Source organism: Alexandromys fortis, unplaced genomic scaffold (genome assembly GCF_014885135.2).
Source record: "Alexandromys fortis isolate MF-2015 unplaced genomic scaffold, M_Fortis_MF-2015_v1.1 scaffold_214, whole genome shotgun sequence".
In the NCBI taxonomy this organism is placed as follows: domain Eukaryota; kingdom Metazoa; phylum Chordata; class Mammalia; order Rodentia; family Cricetidae; genus Alexandromys; species Alexandromys fortis.
In genome coordinates this window covers 2,050,420-2,077,768 of record NW_026068100.1, presented here as the reverse complement: position 1 = coordinate 2,077,768, position 27,349 = coordinate 2,050,420, and the positions used below count along the sequence as shown (strand labels likewise).

The 27,349-nt window shown below is 39.2% G+C and overlaps 1 protein-coding gene across 8 annotated transcripts in view; it reads right to left on the bottom strand.

Moving 5' to 3' along the window:
• Sgce (sarcoglycan epsilon) overlaps positions 1 to 27,349 on the bottom strand; it is a 72,294-nt gene that overhangs the window by 3,564 nt on the left and 41,381 nt on the right. For 3 of the 8 annotated variants that reach the window (XM_050123841.1, XM_050123842.1, XM_050123837.1), the window contains 4 exons: positions 17,489 to 17,651; positions 14,896 to 15,107; positions 13,962 to 13,988; positions 13,090 to 13,278 (listed from right to left, as the gene is read on the bottom strand). In XM_050123841.1, the coding sequence (XP_049979798.1) occupies positions 13,090 to 13,278; positions 13,962 to 13,988; positions 14,896 to 15,107; positions 17,489 to 17,651 (591 nt within the window). Of the gene's footprint in view, positions 1 to 13,085; positions 13,279 to 13,961; positions 13,989 to 14,895; positions 15,108 to 17,488; positions 17,652 to 27,349 lie in introns of those variants that run through there. The other 5 variants (XM_050123844.1, XM_050123839.1, XM_050123843.1 and 2 more) reach the window with 3 other exon arrangements.

The window sequence follows — 27,349 nt, the reverse complement described above, 5'->3', positions numbered from 1 at the left end:
TTCAAACTAGATCTAGATCATAGAGCAGGTATGTATCCATGCATACATATATGTATATATGCAATGTCTTCATATGATCATCATGATTGGCATGTTGTAACGTCTTTTAAAGCGTATCACCACCTTTCTTCACTATGACCCAAGTGTGTTCTTGTATCTTCATGCCAAGGAATGCCATTTTCCCACCTGACTAGTGAAAACACACAACTCACCCTTAACCTTTCTCTCTCCTCCCAAAGTCAATCAGTTGGTATGTCAGGATACTTCTCAGTCTTGGTTCAATCTGACCCCTTCTTCTATACTTTCATTTTTCCCTTGGAATGTCTGGTAGGTCAGATGTATTTCTTTGTTCACATTCTTCCACCCTTCAAATGTTCACTGCTGTAACATGCTCTCTCGAGGTACACATTTGCAACTAATACCTCAATACTTCTTTATATCGATCAGCAAATCAAGTTTCTGGTTTCTTTAGTATGCCACAGGAAGTCACAAAACTACCTGTGCCTCCACCCCCCCACACACAGAGATAAATAAACTTGCCCCCCCCCCACACACAGAGAGCCTCACCTGTTTGAAAAAAAAAACTCAATGATCCTGTAAATGACAGCTGTCTTTGCAAATTCAATTTTAAGTTGATTCCAGCAGACATATTTTAGAGTGTGTCTGTGTGTGTTTGTGTCCCTGCATGTGTGCCACAGCATGGGCGTGGTCAGAGGTCAGTTTCTCCTTACACCACATGGGTCATAACGATTGAATTCAGGCCATTTATGCTTTGGCAGCAGGTACTTTTAGCCACTGAATCATTTTATTAATTCTTTTTTTTATAAAAGATATATATTGCACAGAGCAGATACATATTACTCATTAGTATAAGATTTATATGACTATCAAATATTTAAGTATTATTTTAATTAAAAAAATAGCCGGGCGATGGTGGCGCACGCCTTTAATCCCAGCACTCGGGAGGCAGAGGCAGGCAGATCTCTGTGAGTTCGAGACCAGCCTGGTCTACACAGCTACTGCCAGGACAGGCTCCAAAACCACAGAGAAACCCTGTCTCGAAAAACCAAAACCAAAAAAACAACAACAACAACAACAAAAAAAACCTTAGGAATCACCTCTTTGGGGGTCTGGGAGATGGCTCAGTAGATTAATCACTTGCTGGACAAGCATAAGGATCAGAACTCAGATTCCCAGTATCCACATAAATGCCAGGCAGGGTCAGTTTATGTATCTACATAAACTTCCAATGCTAGGGAGACAGAAACACGGGGTCCCCCTGGTGAGGAGGGAGCTCATTAGCCTATGGATCAGCAGGTTCTGGTTTCAACGGAGAGATTCTGCCTCAGTGAACAAGACGGGGGGTTCTCAAGGAAGATTCCTGATACCAGCCTTGAAGCCCCACACGCACACATGCGTTCTTCATGCACCTGCATATGTGACCAGGCATATGCATGCATCACACACAGATACATGCAGAAGATAAAAGTAAATAAGACCTCTCCCACACATTTTCACTCTCTAAGCACCCCTAAATTAGATGATGATACTTAGGCCATTTAGCTTGCATTATGTTGAAATAGGAGCGGCAGGGCTGCGTCCCCGGCACCCGGCCGCCCGCATGGCTAGTTTATACCCAGAAATAATTACACGGAAACTGTATTCTTTCAAACACTGCCTGGCCCGCCTAGGTCCAGTTTCTTATTGGCTAGCTCTTACATATTGTTCTAACCCATTTCTAATATTCTGTGTAGCCCATGAGCTGGCTTACCAGAGAGGATCTTAACCTGCATCTGTCTGGAGTGGGAGCATCATGGCGACTCCTCCTCTAACCTTCTTTCTCCCAGAATTCTCTTCTGTATACTCCGCCTACCTAATTTTCTATCCAATAAAATGGGCCAAGGCAGTTTCTTTATTAGTAAGAAATCATTCCCACATCATTTCCCCTTTTTCCGTTTAAACAAAAAAGAAAGGCTTTAACTTTAGCATAGTAAAATTACATATAACAAAACAGTTATCAAGTAAGAATTACAGTTACAATATTTATATCTATTTTATCTCTTATCATAACTAAGGAAAACTATAACTATTTATTCTTCAACTCCATCAAAGACTCCAGAAGGATATAATATTATCTAAGTAAACAAGAAATAAGAAAACTCTAGAAATGACAGAGACATCTCGCTGCCTGGACAGTCACCCAAAGTTCCTCTGTACCGTTGGGGCATCCATCTTCGGCCTACAGGCCCATGGTATCCAGAGACATTTCCATGAAGCAGGAAATTTCAAAGACAGTTCAGTCATTTTCTGCTGTGTCCTGCAGAATGTCTCGCAGACTCTTTCATGAATCAGGAACCCCGAAAGACCATCTCACCTTTAGGCAAGTTCAGCAGTCCTCTCTCTGAGGGTTCTCTGTGTCCAGTTTATGCAACAGTCCAGGCAAGAGCAGTTTCTTGCCCAAATGACTATCCAACTCCATAAGGATCCTCTTCGATGCCCATCTTCCTCTTGAAGTAGCTGGTGCTGCCAGGAGCAGACGTGTCTCCTTGTCATGAAAAGTCCTAAGTTATTAAAATATTTTAAATGCCATATTCTGCAGTCTTTGAAAGATATGAAGAATGCCTATCTAACTGAAATATATCTCTATATATCTAGAAAATCTAATTAACATGACTACAAGCTTAACTATTAGCGATGATTATCCATTAACAACCTATATTTCCTAATTATACATTACATTTTTAAATGAACTACACAATCACAATACCTTAATCAAGATCAAAAATACATATACATATAACAAAATTGACCTTAAAATCCATACCAATGCAAATTATTCATATCTATATCATATCCCCCTTTAAATGTAAAAGAACATTTATAAACAATATTTGGGAACATGGGCGTAGTTTTTTCTCTCCAAACTGCTTCCTGCTGAATAGGGGCGTCGTTAATTAGGTTGTTCATGATATAACCTGTGTGCTAGTTTCATCTCAGTTGGCAATTGAGCGAAGCAATTTTTTGAGGGTGTTCACAGCAACCTTTCAGGAGGGCGTGGTCTATCATACCAAATCGGAATAGATGCAATCCACAGGGTCTCATCCTCTGCAAAAACAAAAGAAGACCCTCTCCAAAGCATCATATCCTTAGACCCAAATTCTGAAATCATAATACCCTCATGAAATCCATTTTGGTTTAGCTTGGCAGCCCATATAATGAAATGTCTCTCTGTACTTAGCTCCTTCACAGTCAAAAATTTTAAAGAAAACACAATGTACATAATCCAGACTCTCTGTGAATTTTCCATTTTTACGTGGCTTATTTTTCTTTATTTCTCTTAATCTATAACTATCTGTACTTCTGTACTCTGTCTCTTTAAAGACTTTACCCTTTTTCTTTTTAAGACATTAACTTTATTCTTTATATTCTTTTTCTTCTCTTTCCCAAGCCTACGTACATTTATCCAACAGTGTCTGAATCTGTTTTATTGTGAATCTGTAACTTTTTTACTATCCAGGAGCACTTTGTTTTGCGCCTTTAAATCACTAAGCGCTTAAGAATCTAAGCTGTGACATTCCTAGGTCAAAAACAGGTACTGTATGCTGGCCCCGCCCAGTCCAACATGGCGGAGCCGCTCGTGCCTCTGATCCTTGCACATTGCACCATTAGCATGGCGGAGCTGCTTGTGCCTCTGAGCTGCGGCACACAATGTCCCCCTTTTAGGCACACAGCAGTCTAGTTGCCATCAAACAAATCGTAGCACTTTAATCCAAATGCTCCATTCATAAGCTCTGTCTCCCGCCGGAGCCAGACAGAGATCACAATGGCGGCACAGCCCAGAAAGCCGGCATTTTAAAACAGCCAGTTTTTTCCTGCTGCCGAGTCAGGATAATTTCTTTGCGGCACACAACCCAGAAACAGCAAAAAGCTGTCTTAAATTCTCTCTCTCTCCTTTTTAAGCCCTCTCAGGTTTTTAAGTGGATTTAGCCCATCACGTCTGGGCGCCATTCTGTTGAAATAGGAGCGGCAGGGCTGCGTCCCCGGCACCCGGCCGCCCGCATGGCTAGTTTATACCCAGAAATAATTACACGGAAACTGTATTCTTTCAAACACTGCCTGGCCCGCCTAGGTCCAGTTTCTTATTGGCTAGCTCTTATATATTGTTCTAACCCATTTCTAATATTCTGTGTAGCCCATGAGCTGGCTTACCAGAGAGGATCTTAACCTGCGTCTGTCTGGCGTGGGAGCATCATGGCAACTCTCTCAGCTTCTTTTTCCCAGCATTCTCCTCTGTCTACTCCGCCTACCTAATTTTCTGTCCTATGAGGGCTAAGGCAGTTTCTTTATTATTAACCAATGAAATCAACAGATAAGATACAAGACCCACCTCCATCAGCATTAGACGTGTGCTGACTGCCATTATATTTCTCCGCATATGCTATTTTGTTGCCCCAAATTGCCGTATTGGTAAGAACCATCCTATTTTGTTAATAGCTCTAGGAGGGAAGAAACATGCAACAATTTCTTGAATGACTATATGCAGAAGTGAGATACTCATAAAGGCTCAAGTAATATGCACATATTTATTAACATGTAGATGCATAAACTGATATTGTTCATGAGAAAGTACAATTTAGGTTGCAGGTGGAATGAAGCCCAGAGTCAACCCATCCTATGCGGTAAGGACTGTCCAAGCTTTTAGTTTCTCTTTAGCAGTGCGACTCCTTTCAGATGAAATAACACAAAGAACTGTGATGCACCAACCATAGTCCCAGCACTTAGGAGGCAGAGGCAGGCAGCTCTCTGTGAGTTCAAGGCCAGCCTGGGGTCTACAGAGTGAGCTCCACAACATAGACCTTTTTTTTTTTTTGAGACAGGGCTTTTCTATGTCAACCTTGGGCCTGAACACTGAACACACATGTGCACACGCACACACACACACACACACACACAGGTACATCTACATGCACACACCACAAACAATCAAGAAGAAAAGCATACATAATGATGACAGTGAAAACAGCACCTACTAGCTGATTGCTATTTAAAGCTTCCAATGGTTTTTGTTTGTTTGAGCAGATTGTTACTTGCTATGTAAATCAGGCTAGCCTCCACCTGCCTCAGCTGAATGCTGGTATTAAAGAAGTATGCCTAGCCTAAACTCATAATCTCTACTAAATGCCTTTAAGTGATTAAACCACTTAGAATATACATTGTTGAGGAACTAACAAAAATCAATTCTCACTCCAGGAAATTACCTGATAATTCACCCCAGCGATTACCTCCTCTTCCACTATTGGCTTTACTTATGCTTATGCTCCTGTGGCCTAGGGAATATTTCTTTTGGTTCGTTTTCTTTCAGAAGTTCACACAATGTATTTCTATTGGTTTTGGTCACAAAAGTAAAAAGATTGATTTAGAAACCATGAAGAGACCAGCTGTGCATTTAACAGTGGAAGAGCAGAGACCTTTATTACACAAGTCCAAATGCAATTACATAGGCCCTGGGGCTGAGGGGTGGATGAGCTTCATTTCAGGTCCTCAGGCATAACGGACATGGGTCTAGTCTGCACCTGAAACTGCTCCACACTTGCCCTGCATTCGGAACACACTTCCTCATTCTCCATTAGCTCCAGGAACACTTAGTCTAATAGCAAATTAAACCAACAATTTAACAAAATTCACAGAGAAAAGGGGAAACCCAGAGTATGTGTGTTCTGACACTTGGTCAAAGGCAGCGATTTCCCAAAGGCTGCAGAGGAATTATATCTTAAACTCAAAAGTAGGGTTGGGATATGGCCACTGGAATCCTACACTCTTGTCAGGCCACACAGCACATCTGTCAATGTTTAAAAACTAGAGCCTGTCAATTCGTGCCTGTTATTTCCTGATTTTTTTTTCTTTAACTACACTGTCAAACTTACAATCAAAATACTCTTGGATGAGTTATGAGAAATTGTTTGTTAAAGAACTTAATCGCTTATAAGAAACCTAGAAAAGGAACACGAGAGAGCCATTTGTATGTCTGGATTAGTCTGGGGGTTCAAAGCAACTAACACCGCATCTGACTGGATGATATACATGGTCCCCCCAAGCCTGCAAATACAACTGCAGGTGAGTTATATAAAAAGAGCTCACTTGTGCAAAGAGGTTAAACAACAACAAAAAAGCTGAGCTACTTTTGGGCATTCACAGCTGTGTGTGAACATGAAGGAAACTGAGGGGCCAACGGTATCGTGGTTAGAGATCACGCGTTAGAGGCCAGCCTGGGCTGCAGAGAGAATGCTGGTTCACCTGGTGGCTGGGAGGTCCTGTGTGCCACCTAGAGTGGGGGGCGCTCAGAAAAGCGCTGCAGCAGGCATACTGAATAATCGGCCTACGATGGACTCTTCTGGCACTGTGATGAAGGGAGAGCCGTGGGGGACGTGGGAGCATGCCATCTTTGTAGAAAACGGGCCTCTGGCAGCAATAGGCAGGAAGAGTGGGGCCAACTTCAAACAGAGCACCTAGACTCCTTCAAAGAAAGGACCTTTATGCAGCCGTAAGACCATTTTGAGTAATTAAGTTATTAATGGACTTATGGAAGGGTTATAATATGTAAACTGCAGCAGTATATAGAAAGCTAAGAAAAACTGTAATTCTCTAAATTATTCACATTAATTATTTCCCAATTTTTTTGCCATTAATTGCCTGCATCTAAATAGAAAATTGTCCGAATTAGCCACTGCACAAGCTTCATTCTTTAAGAAAGCAAAGGTAATAATTTCCAAATTCGTAAATAATTGATTTGGGAAAGAACACAATTATTCGTAGTTTGTACAACTGTTTCAAGGTAATTTACATTGTTGGCTATCCTGTAGAGTAATTCTATGAGTAAGGTGGATGATTATCAACCGATTATGCTGCGCCTTGATTGAAGACTCAAAAAACAAAGTCATTTGTATAAAGGCACAGACAGACTCTATGCCGGAATCAAAAGAAAATGACCTTCAGTGTGCAGACGTCGTCTTTTAAAATTATATGGAGATATTTAACAGCAAGTAGTAGTTATATTATTTGGGAAATTTTCCTGTTGTTTCGGCAAAACTGATAATGCCAAACCTTCATTTATTTATTTTTTGTCCTTGAACATGATGGCTTGGACCTACAACTCTCTTTTTTTCTGAGAAATCAACAACAAGGGAAGGCCACACAGAATACAAAAACACTATTGTGGTTTAGATGTGAAGACATTTTAATTAAAATCAACTCTGTTTTGTATATGATACATAAAGGAGGAAGACGCCTCCATCTGGTTTTTTCAGTCCCCCCCCCCCCCGCCCTTGCTCGAGTCCAGAAGCAGACCCATCACAGCTTTAACCTGATGCAGTAGAAACCAAGAGGACCCGAGTCCATCAAGAAGCAATAAGCCCATCACTTTTAGCGTATACTTAAATAACTAAACACATTTTTGCAATATTCTTGGCAGCTGATGGTTCCTGTCAGCAGGACCACTGCAGTCTTGGCCTACAGAAGCAGTCAGCTCCAACTGACATTAACTTTCATTAAAACTTAACTTTCTATATGTAGAATTTTACCTTGAAAACTTGGTTTTCATTATCACTGAAGAGAAATGGAAAACACGAGCTAAATTAGTTTCCTAGCTTTAATTCTAATTCTCAACTGTGCTCGCACAGCTGTTGATCTAAGCAGAGTCTGTCTGAGGGGCTCCAGTTATCCTGGATTAGATGTTAGGTTTAGCAGAATGGATAAGGACAATTTTTGTACAGCCAGTTAAAAATGTTACAGGAAAGTGTCTAGAGGCTTCCCCTTGTGCTCAGTTACAAACGTGTCCTCTGGGAGGAGGCTTCACCTAGAAAAGGTCAGGGGCTGTGGATCTGGTTACAAAGGAATGAGGAAGAGAACCATCTGCCTGGAGTAGCAACTCCTCAACACTCAAATCAGTGAGCCTCTAGAAAGTTCAGTATTTGGGGTCTCCCCTGTGTTTTTCAAGGCATAAAACCATACATTAATCACAATCCCTAAGGTATTTTGATTCCTTTATTTACTTTAGTTTTTCAAGGTTTGGCGTTTTTCTCTCATTTGGCCACTGCTTTCACGTCAGTACAACTGTTCACTTCCACACAGTGTTTCCTTCGAGCAGCGGAAGAATTAATTTGCTGCAAAGTCCAAATGTTTAACCACCTAAACTCTACAGATAAAATCCAGTCCTATTTCATACTTGCAAACATGCCTTTCGGGGGAACTTAGAAAAAAAATGCCTTTGAAAACCTTAGGTGAAGAGTGTATGTATGTGCCATCAGCACTCTTACTGCAATCCCATTGGGATGACCTGGGAGGCTGTGCAGTTCTGTCTTCTCCCTCCATTCTCTAGGCTGTAAAAGGCGAATTTGCAGTCATGATCCTGCTCTTAGTGACATGTGCTTGCTTCTACACGCCTCCAAACCCAGACTTCGGACTGAGCTCCTCACTGGAACAGCTCCAAGAGCTCTGAGCACCATGGTATGGAGATGGTGTGAGATTGATTGTCTCCAACGTGAGGACATACAATTCTATGACTCAGAACTCAATCTTCTAGCTATAAAGAGTATCTTCTGGAGTTTTGGATAAGCCTCTAGTTAAACACATTACCTCAATTTCATTTAAGAATTATCTTAAAATGTGATTTCCAGAAATGAATAGTATTAAGGAAACTGCCGGTGGCGGGGGCATCAACAGACATGTATACCTTGAGAGACACAGACAGCAAAGTGGGGAAGCAGCAGGTGTGAGCAGGTGGAGGGTAGGACAACTCCTCAGAACACTTAGCTAGGACTTCTGGACCCTATCAAGGCAATCAGACAGGTCTAAGGAACTAGCCAGTGCAGCGGGCATGAAGGAAACTTGGTGACTACTGTGCCCTTAATAAAATGTTGGAAGAGGAAAAGGACACGAGTGGAAAACTAGAAAAATCTACAAGAATGTTGGCAGACTAGGTAATAGCAGAGCGCCACTGTTAAGAACCTCACTTTGGTCCTATGCGTCCCAGGAACCACAGTGTGGTAAAGAAAGAAAGTAACTGAGAGCAAGTGCAGGCTCTATTATCCCTGCACCTCCAAAAGAAACTGTGTGTCAAATGCACCCCTTTGCTGAGCACGTGACATTCCTCCCGATCCTGCCCAGCCTACTGCTTTTCTTCTTTTAATGTCCCTGTGCCTGTGAGCTGGCTCAGTACCTCTGAGGTCAATGATCACACACTATCTATCCGAAGAAGATAGCAGAACTGGTAAATACTCCACCCTGACCGCGTTTATCTTTGTCTATTGTTGGTGTCTTAAAGTTATCGCATACAAATGATCAGGCTTATTATTTTTTTAAACTGGATAATTTATGGTGTTAGTCTCGAGCCCTGTGAAGTATTGTGTCAAAGAAGGAAGATATTTCCATGTAAGTGATAACACGGCCTGTAGTTACCCAGCTGTTGGGAGAGCTCCATACCTCTCAAAGGCATTAACTTGTTTAAAAGACCAAATTAATTTCTATGCAGCCTTGAAGGGAAGCTTTGAATGTTCCCAAGTTTTACTTATAAGCTCACATAAGTGTTTAGCCATCTCACTTTGCCTGACTATTTCTGCTACCAAATCTGAGGAATAAACATGAAATCCTGAAGCTGGGTAAGCCTGGTGAGCTTGCATGCGTGAGGCTGACACGCCGGCCCTTTCACAAGGGGCTGATGAGCAAACACAAAGCAGCAGCATCCGGGCACACACCTGGCCATGAGGACCGTAGCCTGCTCAGATAAATACCGCATTTTTACCTTGAAAACTCAGCTCCATCCAAATGACCAAAATATTTGTGTCTACTTGATGCTAAAATAAAGCCTTTTTTAAAAAAATAATGATTTTCAGTTTAAAGCATAAAAGTTGAATTTTGTAATAAAAAAGTGTTGATGAATCTAACACAATAAATTCCCTATTATCAGGCATAGTTAGAAAATGAGGTTAATCACATATTCTGGCTTATAGGGAGTTACCATAGAGACCGTGCGCATATTATCTATTTCCAAGAATAAAAGAAAGATAATATACACTCAACACTGAAACGACACCGAATGTAATTTAATTTTCCTCTGATGAGTCAGGCACACTTGATGATCCCACAGTGCCTCAGAACAATCACTGTGAACATCATCAATTATCTATGGACCCCATTTATATAGAAGTGTTAGTTAATGGAGCTTTTCCATTAGCAGGAATAGAAATAATACAAAGGTTTTCTGGACTTCAAAACACATATACGTTGAAATTGTTGCAAGCTCAGTGTAATAACCTATTGTATTTGCAAAGAGCTGGGCAGCATAATGGTGGGTCTTAGTGGATTCTGAGAAGGCCTGCGAGACACAGGGACTTATAAACCAGACAGAAGGTTTTATATATACTGATAGATTTAAAAAAAATCTATCAGTAGCAACAGTATAGAATCCTGTTTTGGCATAAGACAAATAAATATTTTTCCAGGAAATATTTGCTAGTCTCAACATATATAACTGGAAAGGGTATCTTTAAAAGTGGCAGCAGCCTTTCCCTTCTCACTGAGCCTACCTGCATTACACATAGCCAATACCTTAAACACACCACAGTAAGTAACCACCGCTGCACTCTAAAGTTTGAGAGTATCGTGATGTCATCAACAGAAACACTTCCAGTCCCTTGTTCTCTGCAGAGTTAGCAACTCGGAATGTTCTCCACAAATTCAAGAAAAACCCAGTGAGACAGCTCAGCCCATAAAGGTACTTGCTACAAAGGGTATTACCCCGAGTTAGATCCCTAGGACCCACATGGTGGAAAGAGAGAATCAACTCTTACAAGTTGTCCCTAACCACCCCATGAACACTATGGCATGCAGTCCTTTCCAAAATAGTAAGTGGAAAAAAAGTAAAACAAACAAAAATCTGGTTTTTAAGCATACGTAACTTCATGTTTTGAATACTGTGAACACTTCTTTGGCCCTCTACACAATGTAAGAGACAGTACTTAAATATCAAGTATGATCCTGAGAATAAAAAAGATTATTCTCAATTTTCATCTAAAAGTGGGATAGATGGATAAGCTGAGAATGATTACAATATTCTTAAAACTACTGATTTTTCTATCAGTCCCTAATTTGAGTAAGTGAGGTCTTAGATTAGCCTATAACAATGGACCACTACCTTTTATAAAGAAAACATAAATGTACATAAGTCTCTACATTAAAATTAAATATTGTGAAATTTGCACATATCACTACTATAATAATTATTTCCAAAATTATGAATTCAAATGAATGCAAAGTTTGACCACCATTGAAATACTTAAATTAGTCACTCACACACATAGCCTGAGCTTATACAACCATCCCTAAGTAGGTGATGTTAGACATTTAAGAAAATATTTACAATTACGTTAGATTTTCAGAGTGTTTGGGTAAATGCATGGAGCCATGCTGTCTACATAGTTCTACATGATTATTGTTTGAACTGATTTATTAGCACATACATTTTACATAATAATAAATAAGCACTCTCAATGGAAAAATGCTTGTGTCCAGCATGGGTTTTAAACAGGTTTTACTTTTATATCTGTGTGCATGTGCGTGCATGCATGCGTGTGTGTGCATGCGTGCGTGCGTGTGTGTGTGTTTGTGTGTGTGTGTATGTGTGAAGGAGTAAGGGTCAGAAAGACTGAGAGATTTTTCTATGTCTCCATACCATTCACTTTGAAAATCACGAACACGTACAAAAATACAGTTGTGGCTTCTGGTTCTTGGGCAACTCAATTTAACCCATTCTATTATAAGGTAAAAAAGAACTACATACTAAAGGAATGAATGACAGATTCATCTACCACTTCATATATCAAAGTCTAGTTTCTAAGCGTGTAAACTTCCTCCCTTCCTTCCCAGCATCTAACCTTCACAGTGCCCCTCCTGAAGCATGAGGGGTTTGCTACAACTAAATGTATGATCATCTGGACACGTAGGCGCATGCCTGTACCTCCGGCACTTACGGAGCTACAGAAGAACCAGCAGTTCAAGGCCATCTTGGTTACATGGAACTCTGCCTTAAGAAAGCAAACCAAATAAAAATAATTGTATGTTCAAAGTTCAAATCAGAGTTGCTTGTTTTGATGTACAAACATATACACATACACTTTTTTGTTGTTGTTATTTGTTTTTTGAAGACAGAGTTTCTCTGTATCTTTGAAGCTAGTCCTGGAACTAGCTCTTGTATATAGTAGAAGGCCACTTGTCTGTTCCCAGCTGCTTAGACCCAAAATAACCATACAGAAACTGTATTAAATCACTGCTTGGCCTATTAGTTCTAGCTTTTTATTGGCAAGCTCTAACATCTTAATTTAACCCATTTCCATTATTTTATATTTTACCATGAGAATCGTGGCCTACCAGCAAGATTCTAACTGGAAGCTTGCATCTTCCCTCTCTGGTGGCTCCATAGCAGCTCCCTCACTCTGCCTTCTTTCTCCCAGCATTCAGTTTAGTTTTCCACGCCTAGCTCTACTCTGCCCTATCACAGGCCAAGACAGACTCTTTATTCATTAACCAATAAAAGCAACACATATGCAGAAGGACTTCCCACACTACTTGTAGACCTGGTTGGCCTTGAATTCACAGAGATCTGCCTGCCTCTGCCTCCCTAGTGCTGGGATTAAACTGCCTGGCCCACAAATTTTTTTTATACAGAAAAAAAAATAGTTTAGATTATAGTTCTGTGAACGTTAAGAGAAAAATCAAACCCATCACCTCTTAGAAATAATGCGATTGTCATGCTTTAGTCTCTGCCTATCTGCTTACACTGAGTTCACCTTAGGACAACCATGTAGATTATTATCAGTATCAATTTCTCACATATTAATTTTGATGCATTTTTATTACTAAAGAAAAACATCTAGAAAATGGTTCTCTTACATTTATGTCAGACCAAGTCATGATATTATGCTACGGTGTACTCCAATAATAAATGAACAAAACCGTAACAGCTAAATGGAACGGTTTTGATAGGTATTAGTAAGATACCCACGCATTCTGGCATTGTGCCTCCACATGGATACTTACTGTTGTGTCTGCATCAGGGGCATGTTGGTGCTGTCGTAGTTGTCTGTGTGCAGGGGAGGTATGATTTCCCCAGTCACGGGGTGGAACACGGGGAGTGTAGACAGGGGCCATGCAATCTCTCTGTTTTTGGACATGTCTCGAAGCTCCTTGGTAGATTTCTGAATAGAACTATGATGGACAAGTTGGATACTACATAAAAGAAGAGATAAAACAACACATATTTAAAATTATATACTAGCCTAATAAGTATCAATTTGAAAAAAGACACTTTCTTTAAAAAAATTAGACATTATTGCATTGGGGTATTCTATAAACTAGCTCAGAGAAACATACATCTAACATACCTTTATTTACGTCTCGAGCTAAACTCAGCTATGAAGGACTATGTTAACATTACGGCAAGAGTCACAAACTGGTTACCTATTTATTTCTATGATTAAGATAAGACTTAGGATAGCTTTTTATATTATTGCTTCTGGTGGGGGCATTTATAAATACTCCCGGGAGTTTCATTTTATGGAAGGTTATTACTACAGATTCAGGAAAACATGTATGAAAGGCCCTGCCGTCTGTCCTTTGGTTTATAGAAGTGCAGGTTGGGAAACCACATAATATAAGTGACATGTTAATATTCTGAAGCTGAAATAATTTAGGTTTAATTTTATCTAGGTTACCTTAAATTTTGAGCCCTTTTTAATTTTAGCGTCTACCATTCCTAAACCTCTATTTAGAGAGCAGCTTTCGAGTTGGTGACGTCAACTAGGAGCGACAGTGAATGGGAAGAAGCATGAGACACATGGACGGAGCATGGTGGGAAACTGAGGAGGGACAGAAACGATGGCAAAGAAAATAACAGGAAAGAAGACACTTACTCTGGGGTTTGCATGTTTCTCTTTTCCCTAGAAACAAAACAAAATTTATGAATTAAATAATAGCATTGATATTTGGAACATTAAGACTATATGCTCATGGGGAAGTGCTGATGTTGTGACTCAGAGGCAACGGGGCAGCATTTGCCACCAGGTTCACAATATTACCAGGATGAGTACACATACAGCGATGGAATACTGATGAGAAACACACAGAAAATGAAAAAAATGGAGATTAAGAATCGAGCTCTTGATTGAAATAAACTCTATGACATAATGAAATCAGCTACATGAAGAATGGAGAATTTGTTACTTGCTGCTTTATGAGTTTTTGAGCCTTTGCTTTGTTACCCTGACTTCCAAGTAATCTCGGGAGATTATCTTAATTGACATAGATGTCCTGAAAGTACTAACTATTCATGAAGGGAGGACTCATTACTCAAATGATACCTTATTTTCATTAATTTACTCCTGGGTTATTTTTTTAATATGTTTTAAACATTTAGATTGTGTCACCCTGTTTGACAACAGCATGACTCCAAGAAGCATTCTGACCATCACTTTTCATCACACTGACTAAGACAATTTATTTATTTAAATGCAATTACCATGTCAATAGACTTCTGTCTCTGCTCACACAAGATGGCTTGCACAACCACAGTGTCTAGCCTCAATTATTCTTGGTACTGTTTTTCTATCATGAATTTATATCTAGCCTTAATCATTTCTGAATAATTTTGGCCCCTAATTTGGTTTGCTAGACTCACAACTACATTAATTCATTTTGAAGGAGTAAAGTACTGCTGTTTGACTTGAATCAAATTTCAATTCATTTACAGTGTGCTTTATGAACTAGACACACTTGGCTTGGAATGGACTCGTCTCTGTGGTGCTAGCAGGCTCTCCCGCTCCTTAGGTCTTTATTGAAAGTACTCACACTCCTTCCCGGCGGCAGCACATGATGTAGGCGAGGATCAGGAAAAGCACCAGTGCTACTGCCGAGGGCACAGCCAGGGTGACCAGGAAATCCGTGTAGTAGTCTCTGCTTTTCAAAGACTCAGAGGGGGGCTTGTACTCCCCACCATCGGGCAAGATCCCCTCACCACGAACCACTTCATGATAGGTGGACACTTGCTTTGTTTTATCAACCTGATACAAAAGGAGACAATTACACATCAAATTAGTAGCTACAAACATGAGATTTTAAGATCTAAACACAACAAAAATAGTCTTTGATAAGTTCCCTTCACAAGCCAATTAGTTTTCCAATTACTTTATTATCCTGATTAATTGTTCTTTATTGGAGCTAGGGAAAGCATGTATCTAAGTCATAAAGACTTTATAGAAGCCTGTTTGAAAGATAAACACATATACACGTATATGCATGATATGTGTATCCATGTATTTGTTTGTTTTTTGCAAAGCTGAAGTCCTTTTAAGACTAAATACTTGTGACCAGCTCCTAATGGAAATGTTAACCAACTGGCTGATAAACCAGGACACAGAGACAGCACGTAAGGTAACAGGAAAAGGAAAAAGAAAAGACCATTTCCAATGCACTATTCAATCTTTCTTCTACTGGGCTGACATTAATTTTAGAAAAAGGAGCAGAAGACAGCCCCCCGGGTGGTGCAGCACACCGGCGCCCTGCTCCAGGACCGCAGTGCGCACGCACCCTGCACCCTGCTCACACGTCTCCGATTTTGCTCATCTGCTTCTTTGTGCTACACTTCATTCTACTGAGGGTTTCCTGCAAGGCATTAAAAACGTAGCCATGTGAAGTTTGTTTCATTTTATGATTTAACACACTGCTGGGAGAATTACGTTGGCCGTATTGAGCATCCTCTGCAGGAACAGCCTGTTCACCATGGCACTCCTGCAGAGGGCCCAGTGCACCGCCTCCTCCCAGGGACTTCTAACTCGGTTTCCTGGGGTGTTAGTCTTAGTAGTAGGAAGCTGGCTGTCCATTATAACCTTATTTACGTCCTACTTTTATCATTTAAAAAACTATGTTTGTTATAAGACTGTGTTACTTCTCTTTATCTTATTTTCGTTTTCGGCAGCTACAGCCTGAACGGGCCGGCCTCAAACCCGCACAGTTCTGGGGTTACAAGCAAGCACCATCGCATCGCTTTCATCTAAGCTGCCTTAAATAGTAAGAAATGTTCAAGAAATATTTTTGTAGAATGATGTGGCATATTAATAAATATACATGTAAAATTAAAATGAAAATCCCCAGGCTCTTCCATTATAAAAAGCCTTGCCCTCAAAACTTTCAAAACAGAAACAGTTTTTAACTTTTGGAAGCTAGACAGTGTTGCTAAACATAAATTCATGTAACAGCGTCGCCACGAACAGAATGCCGCTGGCAGGGCCTGCTGGCTCCTGGCTGGTGAGAGGAACGTTTGTAAGTCATGGAACCAGCTGCTCCTTCACAGTCTTAGGTGATTAGTACCGTGACTGAAATATTGAGCTGTTAATATTTACCTAAGATTGTACATAAACCAGTTTTTTAAAGTAATTTTATGTGATTTAAGAAGGCAAAGAAGGGTATAATTTTTCTAAAATACAAAACACAGGAGAAAAAGCATACAGGGCAGAAAGCCACAAGGAATGCTGAGCGCTGCAGTGTGAGTGAGCAACGTGCTCCCTGGCCAGCACAGGGGCCTGGAAAGTCACCTGCAGTTGCCTCTCTAAGACATGAAGTGACAGTTGGGTTTATGTGTCAGTAACTCTGTTCAGACATCAGGTTTAAACTTAGATCGAAATCATTCACCACCAATCAAAAAGTTGACAGAAGTTGAATCTAAAGGTCACTAAAAAATTAAAGGTCATAAAAAACTTAAGAATCTAAATACGCTCAAAATACCATATAAAAAGACAAAAAAGACATACACTATAGAAAAACAGGAATATTTTTATTTTTAGCTTTCAAATTCAAAACATGTTGCAATTGTCATAGGACAAATTTAATCAATAAAAAATTTTTAAGGTAATTTTAAAAAAAAACTTGGAATGTCGATACATTTATTTACGGCTGTGGGGAAAGATACTCTCTTCACTTAGAATTGTTCCTTGTCTATTGAGCGCTGTCGTGTGAGTTCACAGCAGAACGCAACTCTATCCGCACTGTTTCATTGTGCTCTCTTGGTCAGCAGCAGCACATTAAAGGGACCTTCTGCTCACACCACACTGGCTCCCTGGTGTATGCTGAGTTAACAGCCTCCTCCTGAATTTCTAAGAGCTTCAGCAGAACCTCCAGCCAGATAATCCAGCCTCAGCCACTCAGCAACTAAACAAGGTTAGAGTACAAAGGTGGCGAGACTCTTAAGCGGAAGTACCATCATCAAATTTACCAAATCCTCGAAAAACAAGCAAGCCCACACAGCTAACAAAGAGAACCCAAGATTTATTTCCGACAGCACTGCAGGATTTAGTCAGACGTTCTGTTCACAGACTTCACTGCTGAGTACATCCGCACAAGCAAAATCTTTTTTAGGAAAAAAAAAAAAAGAAACAAAAAAACTCACCAGTGAAATTTTGCACCAGTCAATGTGAAACTGAGTTCGAAACTTCTTGTCACATGTTATCACCGGCTCCATTTCTTGACTGCATCTCAACTGATTCTGTGGATTTTCAACTTCTCGTAAACAAGAAGAAAAGGCAACATCGGCACCAACCATGACATAAACACTGCAAAAGTGCGAAACTCTCAAGTTATCCTTTAAGAAAATTGAAAATACTGAAAAAAAAAACAAAACATTTACCCCTGAAAACAGGTCTTATCCTTCTGAATTGAGGGATTAACTGGAATCATCTCTAGGTGGGAATCTAGGCGTTCAAAGCAACGCTTCACGTAGGGCCTCAATGCTGCCCATTCCTTTATTCAGCCAATATTTACTGAGTGCTCAGGTGGACCCAGTACTCTTTTCCATTCTGTGTGAATGCCTAAAAGTTATATTCCATCCTTTCTATAGCGTTCAAACCTGCTACGTGCTATATGCCCTGGTTATTATATTTGGTCGACTACTTACACTAAGATTCTTCTTCAGATAAATTTGTTAAGAAAATAACCCTATCGCTAAAATGATAGTTGTGAGTAACGGCTCTTGATGTGATTTGATCCTAATGTAATTGTGACATCACACACTGGAACAGCCAAGCTCTCTTTCAATTTCATTTTTCAACCGTACATTTCTGTGAGTGTTTGGAGCTCACAGATCCCTCTGCTTTTGGCTTCACCTCAGATCTCCTACTCTGCAGCTAAGAAGTTAATGTAAGAAAAAATTATTGTTTGGTCACACAATTGAGTCAAAACATGTTTTCTTGAAGAGTACCCTTAGAATCATGAGGAAAGAATTCCACTGAATTGAGAAACAGGATTTCACAAGCAAAGGGAGACAGTGCCTGCTGTGACAGGGACAATCTCACAGAATCTTGACAGGATCGGAATCTTATCAACTTTCCAAGGAAAAAGAGAAAACAGAAAAATTCTCTAAATAACTATAGAATAACTACAACTTCTTTTCTGAAAAGATTAGGAATAGCTATTTCTAAAATGTGATAAGCCTACCCAGGATCCAGCTGTCTTTGAAAAAAAAAAAAAAGACAGATCCCAAGACTCATGAAAGTTCAAGAAAACCAAAAGGCCAAAAAAGAAAAATTTGAGTAAACAAAACAAATTTGGAAGAGGAAGAGTGAAGGTTTGCAAATGAGCTTCAAGCAAGTCACAACATAAAGGTACAATGTGCCCTGCATGGGGTATTTAGTCAGTTGCTGTCACAGAAAGTCTGACAGAAGATGAATAATATTTACAATAAAAGTCGTAGAACAACTAGGTATCCACTTGAAAATGAAGAAAACTTTAAATCCCACCATTATCTCATGCCATAAAAACCATTACCCACAACTGATCAAAGAAGAATCCTGGTTTTGGATTCAGTTAGCACAGAAGAAGACTGGCAATCCCCACCATATTTTAACATAAAAAAAAAATAAAAAAAAAATGAACAAGCTGAACAAAAGAACAATTCTTAGACCCAGAAGACAAATTAGACCATAGAGAAAAGTGATGCTCTGGACTTGGAGAGACCAACAGATGAATACAGAGAATTACAACTTCCTGGAAAAGAAGTTTGCAACCCCCAGCCTCTGAGGAGCCAGCCTGTGAGGTGGTGGAAAAAGAAACCTTAGCTGCAGTTACAGACTTGCTGGAGGGTCAGTGTAGACAAACCCCATAGTTACAAACTCCACAGCAATATGGTCACTAGCAGGCCTGCCCCCACTTCTTCGGGAAATACAATGTGTTTGTGCTGTTGGCAGAAAAGAGGGAAAGGAACAACTCCATTCTTTAAAGCCTGCCTTCAGGAGAAACCATGTGGATCCTTGACTTCTGGGATTAAGGGAAGAGTCTAGCAGCCCCAGAGGGAAACATTCAATTCCACTCTCCACCAACCATCACAGGGGATGCTGTCCTCAGCTCCAGGGCACAGGATCACTTCAAACAGAGGGCTAGTCACAGAGTTGGAGAAACAGACCCCAGTGCCTACCCCAGGCCCACATCTTAACTATTCCCTTACTTAACTACAGCAGCTCCTTTCTCTCAGTATCAGTCCAGATGCCAAGAAAAACATTGGAGGTAAACACCACAGCTTGAGAAACTTCCAGCAGAGTCTGAACCAGACCCAGCAACAGTGGCCTATAATGTGAGTTTAAAATAAAACGAAACAAAACAAACAAACAAACACCCTCAAAGAACAATCTTAAAATATTTTTATATTTTAATCTTAAAATACAAGTCTTGTTTGTTTTTGTTAAAATATAAATCATAAAATATAAATACAAAGAATGCAAAATGTTTTTCAAAATTTTGGGACGATAGCCAAGGTAGTTCTTAGAGGGAAATTTATAGCACTGAATGCATATATTTGAAAAGAGAACAATTTAAAATCAATCACATATACTGCCACTTTAGGAAACAAAAGCAAAACAAAACAAGTCGACAAATAAAAAGCAACAATAAAATTCAGAGAAGAAATGAACGAGTTGGAAACAAGACTGAAGAGGAACATCAAAGAAATGAAAAGATAATTCTTTTAAAAATGATAAAACAGGTAAATGGTGGTATACAAGTTGCTAATATAAAAATAAGTGCTATACATTATAAGAGATTTTTATGAACACAAATGAATAATGAAGGAATATCACAATCATTTCCATACCCAAATTTTGATTGTGCACAAGAACTTGAATAATTATGGGGGAGACCCATCTCACACAACTAGTAAAAAAGGAAACAATTAGTGTAGACCACAATCCAGAAAGAAAACTCATCAGTAGTCAATCAGTGAAAACAGCAGACCTACACACGGGAAGTCATAGACTTCCCCACACAGTTGATAAAATAATGCTAGTTTCCTGCCAAGTCATTCAGAATACAGAAGCCAAGAGAGCATTTTCTAGATGGCGCCAATAGTCTCGCAAGGCAGAAGCAGGGGAGCCAGGAGCTTGAGGCTAGTCACACTCACTACACAGTGAGTTTCAGAGTGTATTTGATATCAAAACAAAATGAAAAAAAAAAAACAATGTATAAATAAAACTATAAAAGATGATCATGTAGAATTTATCCCAGTTATGAAAATAAAATTAAAAATAATTTATCATATTAGTGAACTGCACAGAGAATCATCTTATTAACAGATTAAGAAGTATCTTTAACAAAATCAAACATTCATGAATGATAAGATCACTTATAAAATGAGAATGGAGGAAACTTCCTAATCTCAATATGGAGCATCTTTTAGAATCAAACCCAGACAATGATGAATAGTTAAAAAAAAAAAAAAAACTCCAAGATTTCCCATGTCAGCATTGTCCTGGAAGTTACAGCTAATGTAGACAGAATGGAAAAAGAAATAGAAGTCATGCCAATTTGGAAGATATGAAGACATCTTATTCACAGATGACAAGATCCAAAATAATGCACAAGTGCCTCCCAGAGCTAGTAATTCATGGCAGTAGGATTACAGGTACAACAGAACACAAAGACCAAATGCACCAATACCAGCATAGATGAGTCTTGAACCAAAAGCACCATCCCATTGACATTAGAACCTAACAAAAATAAACTAAATAAAAATCTCTAAAGGTTAAAGGTGCATTCAGACTATATACGAGAAAAGCAAAGCCTGCTAAAGAAATAAGAAAACAAAATTAATGGAGAGAAATTGCATTATCAAAATATGAAGACTCAGTATTGTGAAGACGATAATTCTTTCCAAATTAATTCATAATCGCAATGAAATGCCAATCAAAAGCCCAGAGATTTGTTCTGTGGCTATTGGCAAATTGGGTCTAAAGCTTACAAAGAGAGAAAAGACTTAGAATATCAGACATAACACTGAAACACAAAAACAAAGTCAGAGGACTGAAACTATCCCACCTCAAGACTCACAGTAAAGCAAAGTCATCAAAACAATCTAATTGTAGATATGGTAGTGCAACCAAGGACAGAGCCTAGGAATAGACCTATCTGAGTTACCCATATAAGTTACAGTTAATTGACCGGTAATAAGGAACAAATATACTAACTTATATTAATCTTTTCAACAGACAGTACTGGAACAACTAAACGTATACATTAAAAAAAAAAACAACTGCAATTGAGTCTTCATATGTAGCTTGTATTCTTCACAAGAGTCATCTCAAAATAAGTCACAGATCTAAGCAAAAACTGCAAAAGTACACAATTCTGAGAAAGAAACACAGAGACATACTACATGATTTTCTAGAACAAAACACTAAGAGTATAATTCATGAAATAAAGTAATTGATAAAAGAAACAAATTTAAATTTTCTCCCATATTAAACAAAATTTCACGAAGACTTTCCAGAGCCTGGGTGAAAACATTTGCAAACCTCCTATAGCATAAAAGCTGCTATCAAACATAAACAAATAATAAAATGAAATTGACTTAAAAGTGTCTCAGTGTTGGGGAGTTATCTCACTTGGTAGAGCATTTGCCTAGCGTGCACACAGTCCTGGGTTCAATCTCTAGCACCTCATAAACTGGGCATGGCGGTATACATCTATAATCCAGAAGCCAGGAAGTGGAGGCAAGAGGATCAGGAATCCAAAACCTTTCCCAGCTAGTGAGCATGGGACCAGTTTGATACTGTCTCAAAAAGAAATTAAAAACTAAATTAATTAATTAAACTTAAAAAGGAGGAATACCTTAATAGAGAATTTAGCAAGGAAATATACTGAGAGCAAATAAAGATGAAGAGCTGTCCCACATCACACGGCACTGGGAAACCGACCAAAGCGGTATTGAGAGACCAAAAACTCTGGACCACAAGATCAACTTTCCTGAATGAAGCAACATAATGTGGTGCAGCCATCTGAAGGCAGCTTGAAGTTTCCTAACAACATTCAGCATATTTTACCTTATGGCCCAGCTATTAACGAAAGGATCCAGCACTTAGGTCCACACAAAAACATCAATGAATAAAGAATCCAGAAGCCATCTGTGGGCATTTGAGTGGGCAAATGGCTAACTGTGGTACATCCAGAAAAAAGTGAAACATTATTCAGCACACACACACAAAGGAACGGATTATCAGGCAAAAGAAATTTACGTGCATGTGACAGAATGAAAGAATATAAGAAGGGTACATGCAGTATTATAACAAACAACTCTATTAACTGTATGGCAATCCAGATAAAGCAAACTCTGGGGAGGCAAAAGATAGTTGCTAGCGGGTAGATGAAAAAGAAAGATGAAGACGTGAACACAGATGATTTTCAAGACAGTGAAACCGCTCAGAAAGATACACTAAAGTGTATGTATGCCATATGCATTTGTTCAAATCCATACAATGGACACCACTAACAGCGAACCCCCACGTAAGGTATGGACCACCAGTCCTGTCAATCAACAGCAACATCTGTACCACTTTGGCAATAGATAATAAGAACCAGGGGAGCTACGGGTGTGTGGGAGCAATGGCATACAGAGCATCTCTGTACTTTCTCTTTAATGTTGCTATTTAGTTAAAAACTCTCTAAAATCTGTTTACTTAAAAATGTACAAGTGACTTACTTAAATGCAAGAGTTAAAACTAGGAAAAAAATAGGCATAAATCTTTGCAGCCTTGGATCAGCCAATGGTTTTTTTAGCTTTGACATCAAAAGCTCCAGCAGTGACAGGAAAAACTAGATAAGCTAAACTTTATCAAAATTAAAACATTTCATGCTTCAAAGAGCAACAACAAGAAAGTAAAGATAAGTCACAAAGGGGTTATTTACAAACTGCATGTCTGATAAGTGACTTGCATCCCGAATATGTAAAGGAATCTCATGTCTTAAAAAGACAAATAACCCGGTTAAAAAAATGATCAAGGATCTGAACGGACATATCTCCAAAGAAAATCTGAAAAAAGATGGTTCTGCTGCACTGCATGCAAACAATGTACAGAAAGACATACAACATCATTGGCCCCTAGTGAGAGAGACATCAAATCCACAAGGAGATACCACTTAATTCCTGCTAGAATGCTGATAGCCAGAAAGCAGGATGAAAGCTGCTGTTAAGAAGGGAGCAGAAGAATCAAGTCCCTCGTAGTCTGTGACTGGAGTGTGAAAGGACTCAAGGCTTTGGGAAGACAGCTAACAGTTCCTCCATCAGAGGACTATTCCCATGGATAAGCCTAGGGGAAATGAAAATAGCTCTCTATATAGCTAGACATCCACAGCAAAAACATTTCTAATAGTGAAAATGTGAAAATAATCCAAAGTCTTGTCAATTTATGAACAAATGCATGACAGCAGCCATATTTGAGAATAATAAGACAGAACAGAATATCTTTTCTACAACGGATGCGACTTGAAAACATTATAGAAAATGATGAAAAAGTCAATCACAACAAGCACACCCTGCACCATTTCATTTATGTGTAGTGCACAGGAAAGGTTCATGGAAAGAAGTAGCCAAGGGAGCTAGTCAAAAACTAAGACTGTTGGTGCCCAGGAGTGGGGGGACTCCCAGGGATAAGATACACCTACAGGTCACTGCGATCCACTCTGAACGGGTGAATTATGCCATACGTGTACTCTACCTTAATAAAGATGTTATTTGCTTAATGTTTTGAGGCAGGATCTCTTTTTTTATAATCTGGACTTACTATATAAACTCACTATGTGGCCCAGATTGGCTCAAACTCACAGCAACCCTCTTGCCTCAGTCACCCAAGTAGCAAGATAATAGACACGAGCAACCACTCCTGGCCTACTGTTATTTCATTTTGACATTAAATAAACCAAAGCATGATATAAAAATTCAAAGCTGTATCAACGTAAACATGATATCACAGCGACATTTGAGGCGACAATTGTTCTAGAACATAGCTGCACAAATCTGTTTCTCCTTTCCATTAATTTATATCAGGCTGAAGTTTCATGTAAAGAACAACTTAAAAACAACAACTATATGCCTTTGGGGGAATAAAGAGTAAATAATGCACTAAGTTAAAGATAAAAGTAAAAATTAAGAAATCACTGGAAAAGCCAAGTGCTCCATGACATATTGTTTTTAAAGTCTTTGCTTTCCAGCTTCCGCAAACTGTCTCCATCCTCTTACTAACTGCCTGCCCAATACCACACAATTTTTCCTGATCACTGAAAAATATTTTCATAAAAAGAGACAATGGATGTGTTTCTCACATCTGTTAAGGGCCCTCTTACACAAACATGACAGTGATTTGCATTTATAATTAGTAAGGTTTTAGATTAATTCAGTTGAAGTTAATACAAATAAGCATAAGAAGTTTGGGTACTTTGAAATGTGTTTTCTCTTAAATTTTAAAAGCAATATAAAATATTACAGAAAACTTGGAATATAAAAACAGTACTCATTTATATTACCAAGATAACTATTTTCATTTTCCAATGTACCTTGCAGACTATTTTTCAAATGCATATATTTTAACCTAATTGCAATCATCTCTAAAATTTAATTTTGTATCCTGCTTCTGCACTTAATGCGTCATAAGCATTTCCATATTGTAGTCTTTGTAATTATGGCTTTATGGCAATATAATTTTTTAAGTGCACATGATTTATTTGGCAATTATTTCGGAGTTGGACATGCAGTTGTTTCTAATTTTTTGATGTTATAAATAAGAGAGTAAAGCCGCTCTCTGTGCATTTTCCTTCCTCGTTGTTGCTGCCTTAAAAGCAAGGCTGGAAGTGGAAACATGTCCATGGCAGTGGCCACTGTGCCAGCTACTTTTATCTCTACTAGGACGAACTATAAACCCTCAAACTTGATCTGTTCTGAACTGAGCTCATAGTCACCCCACCCCACCCCACCTGTTCCTCCTTCCATCTCCTTCTCTAGGAACTGGCAACCCCAGATGCTCAAGTCATGAACGCCAGTGCCATCGTCTTTGAGTCTTCTCCTTCCCTCACAGCTCAATCCATCATCAGTCGCTGACAGTTGCCCTGAAATAACTCGCGAACACAAGTGTCACTTGGTCCCATCTCACTGATACCACTCTAGTTTGAGTCACAACCACCCGAGATGGGGGCAAAGCAACAGTCCTGTAATTCCTAATGCCAGTCTTTGCTGCTGTCCTCTGGAAGCCCACCTACTGAGTGAGCAGATGAGCAGACGCACCAGAGAATAGCACTTACCAGTTAGAGTCACAAGTGCAAATGCCACAATGAAGAGTAACGATACACAGTGGACTTGTCTCATGGGCCAAAGGTGGATTTCTTGCTGATTTGTAGAATAAGCAACTTTGGGCACATTGGCTCTTTCTAACATATAATTTTGTATGAGAACATATTTAATCATACCAACCGAATGTTGTACATGAAAAAAAAAAACATGTTTCTCATGTTTTCCTTTTAGGGATGATGTGTGTGTGTGTGTGTATAAGAAAATCTTATCAAATAAAATGAGGCTAATTGTTATCGTGAACCTAACCATATGTTTTCAAATTTTCCAACGTGTCTAAACAGTTGAGATGGGCACAGACTGACAAGGACAAACCTCTAGGGCAGAGTTCTCAACTTGCGTCCTAATGCTGCAACCCTTTAACCGTCCCTCATATTGTGGTGACCCGCAAACATGAACTTATTTCACTGCTATTTCATAGCTGTAATTTTACTAGTGTTATGAATCATAATGTAAACCTTTGATATGCAGGACATCTGCTATGTGACCCTAATAGGTGTTGTGACCCACAGGCTGAGAAGCACTACTCTAGCAGAATATAAAGTATTGTGCTTCAAAATGCCAGGAGCTTCTGCACTCTGGATAAACCGCCTTATCAATAGTTTTATTACAATTTGAACACCTCAGTTTCCCTTGAGGTAGAATGTGCTTGCTGATAAACATTTCATGTGAGGAGCCAGCAAGCAGGAAAATAGCTGTATCAACACTGTCTTTCACAGCAACAGCAAGACAACGATCACCATGAATATGTTTTTCATAACTGTCCTACTCATGGAATACATTTGACTCCTGACCTTGTGCCTACAAGAGATACAAAACAACATGTCTCCCAGGAATGTGCACACCATCTTCTGAGTTGCCTCGCACCCTACTTATTTTTCTGTATACAATCGCAATTAGTTAGAAAACAAGGTGTAAAATTAAAGATCTATAAAGCTATTTACAAGATATATAACAAAATGACTCAGTAAAGGCCAGAAATTAAAATTATTAAAATTAAGAATTGCATTTTAATTCAGAGCTTTGCGTTCACAGTAAATTTTCTCATAACAATTAAAAATAGAAAAAGAAAAGAACAACAGTAAAAAATATATTACCTTCTTAATAATAAAAGGAGGAGTGTGGTTAGTTCCTAGAGACCAGAAGACAGGACTACTGTAAATTCTGTGAGAATTGGTGTATAGTAAAGGGAAACAGGGAGGAGTGGAGAAGCTGTGTGGATTTCAGATGGCCCAAGCTCCATGCCCCTGAGCCATCTAAAACCTGTGCATCTATCTATACTCCTTCATTCTGTTTTATTTTTTTCCAAACTGTATGTGACGAGCCTAACATAGAAGCTTTCTTATTAACCATTTTCTGAAAAGATTCCTTTGCTTCAGGATGATATCCACCCAGCTTCCATAGACTATAATGCCTTCCATGGTTTGGCAGCTTCATAACCATCCCAATGTCGGGGAAGCACAGACTTGTGAAATCCTTGGCTCACTGTGCACCTAGCTCAGTCTAATCAATATGCTTCATGCCAGTGTGACCCTGTCTCAAAGGAACAAGATGAGCAGCTCCTGAAGAATGACCATGTTTGTCTCTCTCTCTCTCTCTCTCTCTCTCTCTCTCTCTCTCTCTCTCTCTCTCTCTCTCTCTCTCTGTCTCTGT